Below are 9,247 nucleotides of genomic sequence, written 5' to 3'. Positions count from 1 at the left end.
TCAGTCCCGCCTGCTGGGTTTCAGGCTTCTGGTCTTTCACTCAGAGTAAAGGTTTTGTGTCTTGCCGGTTAAATGTCCATTGTGCTCTTCTTTCTCAGGTTTACGTTTGCGATCCCCCCGGTGGCGGCTCCTCAGATCTCCATGCACAGCTGCCACCCTCCTCCGTCTCTGACCCACAAGCAGGCGGTCTTCTCCTCGCTGCTGGCGACTCAGGTCACCCCGCGTACTCGCTGCCTCCATCGCATCCAGTGCTACATGAGGACGCTGTTCCCCGACCTCAGGCTCATCCAGTACGACTGCGGTAAGACGTCGGGAGGCTTTTTGTGTTTAGCTGTTGATGAAAAAGTAAGATTATTGAGTTTTTATTTTGGGAGGTGAAGTTCTTTTTTTCTGTTTTGAAGTGTTTGTTGTTGTAATACACATTCTGGCCACTAGAGGCTGCAGTGAACCATAACTTCATGCTATACGAGCACTAAAAACATTCATGTTCTCTTCCAGGGAAGGTTTAATTTCTCCATGCACTCAACAAAAACATATTTAGCAAGTACTGTAATGAGGGAAAAATAATCTGGTCTTAATTCATAAACAGAGGAGAGAAAACCTTTAGTCTTGGACATGTTTTTCCTCGTCGTTTGCCTCTCAAGGCTTCCTTAAATAGCAGACAACCGTCTAATTATTCTTTATCAATACACATAAGTTTCCTCCTTAGATGCTTTCATCTTTTAGTTTCGTGAAATCACCTAAAAACCAATTCTCTCCTCTTCGTTTTTGTGTTTTTCTTAAACGATGTTGCCCTCTCCGCGTGCAGGGAAGCTGCAGACGCTGCACACGCTGCTGCGGAAGCTGAAGACCGGAGGCCACCGGGTGTTGATCTTCACCCAGATGACGCGAATGCTGGACGTGCTGGAGCAGTTCCTCAACTACCACGGACACATCTACCTCCGCCTGGACGGCAGCACGCGGGTGGAGATGAGACAGGTCGGTGTGACGGAGGCGGTGAAGATGTAAACGTGTTTTTTGACCTCGTGCTTGACCTCCGCGTCTCTCCTCTCGTCTCCTCCAGTCGCTCATGGAGCGCTTCAACGCAGACCGCCGCATCTTCTGCTTCATCTTGTCGACGCGCAGCGGCGGCGTCGGCGTCAACCTGACGGGCGCCGACACGGTGGTGTTCTACGACAGCGACTGGAACCCCACCATGGACGCGCAGGCGCAGGACCGCTGCCACCGGATCGGCCAGACCAGAGACGTGCACATCTACAGGTGACGAGGAGGAAGGAGGCAAAACCTTCTTTTAATATTAGGGTTCTTACGTCATGGAAAACCTGGAAAAGTCGTTTAGAAATGCTTATTTCCAGGCCTGGAAACTTTTGGAAAACTCCAAAAGTTGTGTAAAAGTGGTGTAAATGTGTTACATTCATGTGTTCATGACGATCATTTAGTTATAAATAATGAATCTGCTTTTAAAAGAAAGAGGCTCAAAACATCAGCAGCATACATACAGGCATCTATATAAATGTTTATTCTTTTTATCAAACTATTGTCTCTCATTCATTTGAGTCATTTAAGGTTTACTGTATGCTTTGAATCCTCATTGTTAGTTTAAATACTACATTTGATCACTTTTTACTGTTTGAACCAAATGTCCATGAGCAAGCATGTAGTGAAATGTGTGTGTAAAGTCAATGAAATTTGGTTTAAAGTCATTGAAATGTGGTTCAAAGTTATGATCAAGTGGTTAAATTTTATGAAAATTGGTTCAATTGCATGAAAATTTGGTTAAGTCATAAAAAAATTTGGTTAAAAGTCATGAAAATGTGGTACAAAGTCATTGAAATTTGGATTAAAGTCCAAATGTGTATGCAATATTCTCGTCACTTTCATTTTGACATTTAAACACATGATCGAACAGGAAGTGAAAAGTGTTAACCACAGAAAAGTGGTTAGATTCTGTAATTGTGCGATTGTGATTTCAACATATTGTGTTCCTCTTCTTCCTCTTTTTCCTCTTCAGGCTGATCAGCGAGCGAACAGTGGAGGAGAACATCTTGAAGAAAGCCAATCAGAAGAGGCTCCTGGGAGATATGGCCATCGAGGGAGGAAACTTCACCACGGCCTTCTTCAAACAGGTCCGAATTTACACTTTGCACACTTTGTTTTACCATAATACCCCAATTTATAAAACCACATGTTTTCCCCTCGTCCCCTTTCATTAAATATGTTCAGATCTACGATTTTAGTCACACCGTTTTTGAAGTACACTGACGTTGAAACACTTCTCTAATTAATCCATTGAGTGAATGGCAGCGTTAGCATGACGGCTCTTGTCGGGTGTGTTAACGTCTCAGCATCAAGCCGCTCAAGCAGCACCTTGTTTTAATGACAGAGGAGTGTTTCCCTGAGCTGAACGCGTGTCTTTCTTCACCGTTTTCCTCAGCAAACCATCCGAGACCTGTTCGATATGACTGAGGGGGAGAAGAGGGAGATGGCGTTGGAGCTGACGGTGCCGCAAGTCGAGGAGGAGGAGACGGGCAACAAACACAGCACCACCATCCTGGAGCAGGTGAGGCGCTTCACTGGAAATTATATTTAAAGTGTCCTTAAAGCTGCATTCTCTCTCCTGACCACTAGGGGGTAAACTCCTCTGGTTGTATAGAAGTCTGTGCTTTGTGTGTATAAGTGAGCTTGACCGTCTTGAACCGACTCTCGCAGGCTCTGTGTCGAGCCGAGGACGAGGAGGACATCGTGGCCGCCTCCCAGGCCAAAGCGGAGCAGGTGGCGGAGCTGGCGGAGTTCAACGAGAACATCCCGCTGGATGACGGAGGGGACCAGGAGGAGGTGGAGGAGCTCTCCAAGGCCGAGCAGGAAATCGCGGCTCTGGTGGAGCAGGTGAGTGACACTGCTTTGTTGTCGGTGAAGCTGGGGGAAGATATTCCTGCTGCATCATATCCACAGAGCTGATTTTATGCTCCGTTAACCCTCCACATGCTCTGCCCGTCTCTAGCTCACTCCCATCGAACGCTACGCTATGAACTTCCTGGAAGCTTCGCTGGAAGACGTGTGCAAAGAGGAGCTGAAGCAGGCTGAGGTAACGGCACGACTTCCCCTGGTTGCTTAGTTTTAAACGGCCCTTTTAGGTGCTTTTTCAAATCCTGTATTCCTAAAGAAACAAGACCTAAAGACAATGTTTAACTTTGTTCTGCCGGTGTGTGTTTAGGAACAAGTGGAGGCCGCCAGGAAGGGCCTCGACCAGGCCAAGGAAGAAGCCCTGAAGCTCCACGCTTCATCCGGCGAGGACGAGGACGACCCTTTGGCAGCGCCGGCCTCTGCGGAGCCGAGTCAGCCGGCCCGGCGTGGCCGTAAACCCAAGGACAAGGACAAGGTCGTCACCTCCACGAGGACTAGCGGCCGTCTGCGCGGGGCCTCGCCCGAAACCGAGCCGGAGCCAGCGAGAGAAGTGCCCGAAAGGCTCCGGTGCGGTCTGAGAGGACGAGGCGCCGCCAAAGACGCCAGCGCCGTGTCGCCCACGGACCTCCAGAAAACCTCGGCGTCGACCAGGCTTCAAGATTCCACCAAATCTTCACCCGTCAGAGATCCCCAGACGGTTAAAACCAGGACTCTGCCAAACCGCTCCCACGCCAGTCCAGTGCCTTCCCCTCCGACGACCTCTCCCGCCGCCGGAGGGAAACAGCAGCCTGACGGCAAGACCCCCAAAACCTGCAGAGACGACAAAGACGGGGAGAACGAGAGGAAGGCGTCCGAGACGCCGCCGGAATCCGGCTGCCCAGCGGACAACAATCCGGCAAAAGACGACGAAGCCGCCGGCAAAGACCACAGCGCCATGTCGCCGCCCTCCACCAGCTCCCGGTCGCCTCGTAAGCGCCAGTCGGCAGACGGTGAAGTCCTGCGGGGCCTCGTGGAGGACTGCCCGTCGGCTAAAGTCCTGCGGAAGCTCCCGGGGCGGCTAGTCACGGTGGTGGAGGAGAAGGAGCCGAAGAAGAGGAGGCGGCGGGGGAGCGGCACCGGAGGCGGAGCAGCTTCTTCGGAGGAGGCGCCCGCGGAGGAGAACGCCGCCGGGGCCGTCGCGGCCGAAACCAACAAAGACAACAAGGCGCCGAGCCCCGACGGCAAGACCAAAGGGGCCGTTTCCAAATCTCCTCAGGACCAGGACTCGAGTCCGGCTGTGCACCCGCCGCCGCCTGTCAGAAGCTACCCTCCGTATTCTCCGCCCCATCTGTCTCCGGACATGCCCGTGCTGAGAAATCTCCCCGTGCGGCGCAGGTTGGAAACAGAGTCCCGCATGGCGGCTCAGCTGGGAGAGCAGCAGCACCATCTGGGCCGAGGGAGGGGGTGGAGCCAGTCCAGGAAAACTGAAAACCCGCCGCCAGGCAAAGACGCCACAGAGTCCAATTCTCTGGTGACGCCTTTGAAAAGAAAGAGGGGCCGGCCCCCTAAGACGCCCCCTCGGCTGGCTACACCCGACAACCCGGTGTTCCCGTCCCCGCAGTCTACCTCGCCGAGCGAGGAAGGGAACCCGCCGCTCTCCCCAAAACGTAAGCGGGGCCGTCCTCGCAAAGACTCCACGACCACGGCGGAGACCGCCGGTGAAGGACAGAACTCTAAAAATGAGACCGCCGCCGCTGCCGCCGGTGTGTCCGATGTATCAAAACCTGAATCTCGCACAGAGCCGACGCCTCCGTCAACGAACAAGTCAGAGACCCCGAAAGCTGCTGCTGTTGACACTACAAGTCGGGCCTCCCAGTCTACCAAAGCTGAGGAAACGGACACTAAGACTGAGGTTTCGACCCCGACTCCAAATCCAGCTCCATGCCCCTCAACGACAGATGAAGCTTCAGTGCGAGTACCCATCGCACCTTCACCCCTTGCTGCTGTGGCCTCCACATCGGCCCAGTGCGCGAGTTCTGCTCCGGCCTCGGCTGAAAGTCCAAACGCAGCATTAACCGAGGTGTCCTGTCCCGTTTCTACGCCTCCTGCCGTTATCCCAGCCACTCCTACAGCGCCGTTGCCGCTCGCCGGCACCGTCGCATCAACTCCCGCCGGTGTACAACCGACACTCGTCGTTTCCACAGCTTCTACGACGCCGGTAGAACCAAAACCTTCAGTCTCTACAACTGGGAAGGCGATGGGACCACACAATGTGCCCACAGTTGTCGCCACTCCATTGACCGCGTCATCTTCCCCCGTGCCCGTCGACGCAGTTCCGGCATCGGCCCCTGCCTTGACGATTGCTACGAGCGTATTATCCCACGCAGTCGGCGTTGCGCCAGCAGTCACCACTACAGTGAAATCAGTCACAACTAAAACTACTGCTGCTGCTGCGAAGGATTTACCGAAAGCCTCTGCTGTGTCTTCGCCTTCTCCGACACCTACTCCAGCTATCGTTACCTCTGCTCCAGCTGCCACCCGGAAGCTTCCCCCCGCAGCTTCGCCGACCTCAACGTCTTGCCCCACCGCCGCAACAACCGTAGAAACAACCCCAGCTAATCCGACTGACTCTAGCACCGTCCGTGCTGCAAGTCCAACCCTGTCTGCTTCTACAGCAGCAACAGTCTCGTTATCTGCTGCGAGAACTGTCGCATCTTCTCCAAACCAAGCAAGGACTAATGTGACAACCACCAAACCGGTTGCAGCAGCTCAAGCGGCCACACGCGGACAGGAATTGGCTGCTCCGGTGGCCGCCGAGTCCTCTGCAAAACCTTGTCCTGTCCCGACCCCGACCTGCAGTCCTTCCCCAACGGCAACGTCTGCCAGTGCAACTGCCACAACCGAGGCCAAGACGGTTACAGGAACTGAATCTCCCCCAGCAGAGAAAGTCCAAGAGACGATCCCTGTAGCGGCAGCAGCCCCTTCCAAAGAACACACAACTGCAGAAAAGACTGTCACGATCCCACCGCTCGAGACAACGTCTACACCAAATCCATTGCCGACAGTCACTACCACAACTACGTCGTCCCCAGAAAAGTCCACTGCAGTTGCGACCTCTACCGCAGCCTCCCTTGTGTCATTAGAAGCTACCGCACCCTTCCCTGTGTCAGTACCCGCTACTGCACCTTCCCCTGTGTCGGTAGCAGCTACTGCACCTTCCCCTGTGTCGGTAGCAGCTACCGCAGCCGCCTCAACCAAAGCCGTTCCTCCGGGTCCCACCACACAAGCTTCTGTAGAAATTCCCCTGCAAGTGCAAAGCTCTGCCTCCTGTGATGTGTCTACACCACCGGCGCCGACAGAGGCCTTGGCCCCGACGTCCACGTCTGCTTCCTCTAGTGGTTCACCTGCCAAACTAACTTTAGAGCCCGTGCAGAAGGTATCTGTGTCTAAAGGTGACCTGGACACGGGGACAGAAATGGAAGTAGATGCTGTGGAGGATGGCGAGAGGACTAGCAAGGAGGGCGACGACGACAAAGAGGACATGTGCAAGTCACTGCCTAAAAGAAGAAAGGTGGAGAGTCCATCGGAGACCAAAGACCTTGACTCAGGAAGGGAGGGAGCAAGCGGAGAAGCGCCGCCTGCAGCTCCCCCTCAGAAAGAAGAAGCCAAGCAACAGAAGGTGGAGAACACCACCCAAGAGCAGACGTCTCCAATCCAGAAGAGGCCTCTCAGTCGCCAGAGTAGCCAGGAGTCTACTCGCTCCTCGTCGTCGTCCTCTGGGTGCTCGACCTCGACGCTCACTCGCCACGCCCACCACAAGAGAACGTACGAGAACCGACTCCCCGTCAAGAAGAGGCGAATGGACGTCACCTCGGAAACGGGCAAGGAAGAGGATGAGGAGGAGGAGAACGACGCCGGCGGGGAGAAGGGAGAGGAAGGCGAGGAGCTCGCCTCCTCTCGGGGCCGCTCCAGGTCTTCCTCCTCGTCCTCGGGCTCCGACCGCGGCGAGAGCAGGAAGGAGCGCCGCTTGACTCGCTCGGCGAAGCGCGGGCTGCAGGATCAGGAGGGCAACGGCCGGCAAGGAAAGAAGAAGTCCACGCGCGGCGGCGGCTCCGGCAGAAACCCCTCGAACAACGCCAACGCGTCCACGGGCGGAGAGTCTGGCAGCGACGCGTCGTCCGTCGCCAGGAAGTCTTGGCCTTCGCAAGACGGCAAAGCCCAGACGAACAGCGCGCCCTCGCTGCCGCCGGAGCCCGAGGTTCTGGGGAAAAGGTGCTCTGCACTCAACGCGGCGGCCAAGCTCCTGGCGATGAAAGGCAGGGTGGACACCCCCGGACACACCCCTCGAAGGGACTCCGCAGCGAAGGCCTCCGACAAGAACCAGAAGCCCAAAAGCAAAACTGTGCCCGCCTCCCCTCCGAGTAACTCCGTTAATCTCACCAACAATAAAAGTGGCGGCAGCAAACCCTCGACGGCCAATCCGGCGAGCCGCCCAGCCTCCCGCTCCACCCGGCAATGCCCCGGCTCGCTGGTGCCGCCCATGGATTTGGAGCACCGGCGGTGCCGAGGGGAAGACCGGGGGGGCAGGAAGTCGTCGGGGCCGAAGGAGGGCGAGGCCGAGGTGCAGCCGCAGCCGCCGTCGTCCCGCGGCCACAGCGCCTGCAGCAGCATGAGCAGCGACGGCAGCCGGAGCCGCAGCAGCAGCAGCAGCAACAGCAGCCAACGCACGCACAGCATCAGCTCGCAGAACACCGAGCACAGCGAGCGCGGCGGCCGCAGCCGGTCCGAGAGCCGGCAGCACCGGGCCAGCCGGCGGGACAGGAGGTCGCATAAGCTCTCGCAGGAGGCGGCTGCGGCGGCGACCAGCGGCTCGGGGACGGAGGGAACGCCGGACCGGGTGCTGCGGAGCGTCGCCGCGCTCGCCGCCGTGCAGGCCCGCTCGCCGGCCGCCAGCACGCGCTCCTCATCCGGGCAACACCGACACAGCAAGACATGATCCGAGTGCCAAAAAGCGGGGTTTAAAGAAACGACAAAAGCAAAACGGAAGAGGCGCGAGTGCCGTCGCAGAGCACGTTACAGAGAGCTTATCACGAACCTCCCCGAGGTTGCTGCTTCGTGTGCGCTCTCAACGGACCGAGTGCTGCACGAGACGGCGACCGGCCTCTTGGAGCCCTCGCCCTCTCCGACTGGAGCCGGTCCTCCCACCAGCTCGGCCACCAGGGGAAGGCTCAGGGACGTCGGGTTAAAACAAAAAAAAGTAAAATTCAAAAAAAAAAAAAGGTGGCGCCCCCTGTTGGTGAGAGTCGGCACAGTGGACAAATTCACCACTGGGACTTTTTAGGGGGAGGGGAGGACAAAGAGGTGCAAAGGAAGACGTTGTTAGTTGACATTATGTACTGTAATCATTAAAGACTGGAACACTGGGCTCCTCTGTGTTAACGCTAGGGTCCAGACGGCGCCCCCTATCGGGCTCGTAAGCGACAAAGTCATCCGTGTGACATTAAAAATCGTACGAGTGACCAGTTGTATTGTAAGTTGGAGGTTTTAGAGCGTTTGTTTTTGTTTTTTTTTGAAGAAAAAAAAATTGGTCAGCTGCCCTGACTATCGTTCCTTTTGTAGTCAGTCGATAAGTTATGCATATTTTATTATTTCTTCCAGGGTATTTAGGAGGAGACCAGATCTGTCAATGTGATCTTTGCTGCACTATGCTGGAGCTCGTCTTTTTTTGCTTGCCCCTCCCCCCAAATCTTTTTTTTTTTTTTGTCATGTCGGTTCAGTTTCTGTTCATTGGATTACTTTTTGAATCCAGCCTTGCATTTCTCATTTGCACATCTGATATTGTGGCCCTCTGCGTTGGAGTACATTGTGGTGTAGTAATACGTTTTTGTTTTTTTTTATACATCAACTTTAAACGGTTCCTGGTACCTCACGATGCATCTCTACCCTTTCAAAATGTATGAATTGAAGTTGCAAATTGTCTTGAAACATCTTTTTTGTTTTCTGCTCCTGACCACAGACCTTCAGTCCTAATCTTCCCCCAAAAGCAGTTATAGTCACACGGTCCACTTTGTCTTGTATTTATATCGAAAAAGGGCAAGTAAATGTTGAAATTTAAGAGTGCCTCTTTGGCCACGTGGGTTTGAACCTCCAGATTGCCTTTTGAAGCACCTGAAGCCGGGTGTTGATCTCTACATACTAAGAAAACAAACTAAGATACTCCAGAGAACATCAAGAAAAGCACCCTGTGCAGCAGTGCTACCAAATTAATGTTTATTTTTCACCTGTTTTGTTTTTGTTGTCACTATCACTTCATGTAATAAAAAAGGAAACTTGTGAATAAAATGACTGGCTCAGTTCCAGATTA

At 54.5% G+C, this 9,247-nt stretch overlaps 1 protein-coding gene across 1 annotated transcript in view; it reads left to right on the top strand.

Moving 5' to 3' along the window:
- The window catches only part of srcap (Snf2-related CREBBP activator protein), a 28,811-nt gene extending 19,586 nt beyond the window's left edge, over positions 1-9,225 (top strand). Inside the window, exons 26-33 of the mRNA XM_068583741.1 lie at positions 99-301; positions 809-978; positions 1,064-1,260; positions 2,012-2,126; positions 2,435-2,560; positions 2,710-2,886; positions 3,002-3,085; positions 3,215-9,225. Coding sequence (XP_068439842.1) covers positions 99-301; positions 809-978; positions 1,064-1,260; positions 2,012-2,126; positions 2,435-2,560; positions 2,710-2,886; positions 3,002-3,085; positions 3,215-7,879 — 5,737 coding nt within the window. The 3' untranslated portion in view covers positions 7,880-9,225. The remainder of the gene's footprint in view (positions 1-98; positions 302-808; positions 979-1,063; positions 1,261-2,011; positions 2,127-2,434; positions 2,561-2,709; positions 2,887-3,001; positions 3,086-3,214) is intronic.
- The last annotated feature ends 22 nt before the right edge of the window (positions 9,226-9,247 follow it).

Source organism: Clinocottus analis, unplaced genomic scaffold (assembly GCF_023055335.1).
Source record: "Clinocottus analis isolate CAN_PGR_092001 unplaced genomic scaffold, fCliAna1.0.p SCAF_19, whole genome shotgun sequence".
Lineage (NCBI taxonomy): Eukaryota > Metazoa > Chordata > Actinopteri > Perciformes > Cottidae > Clinocottus > Clinocottus analis.
This window is presented reverse-complemented; position numbering and strand designations above follow the sequence as displayed.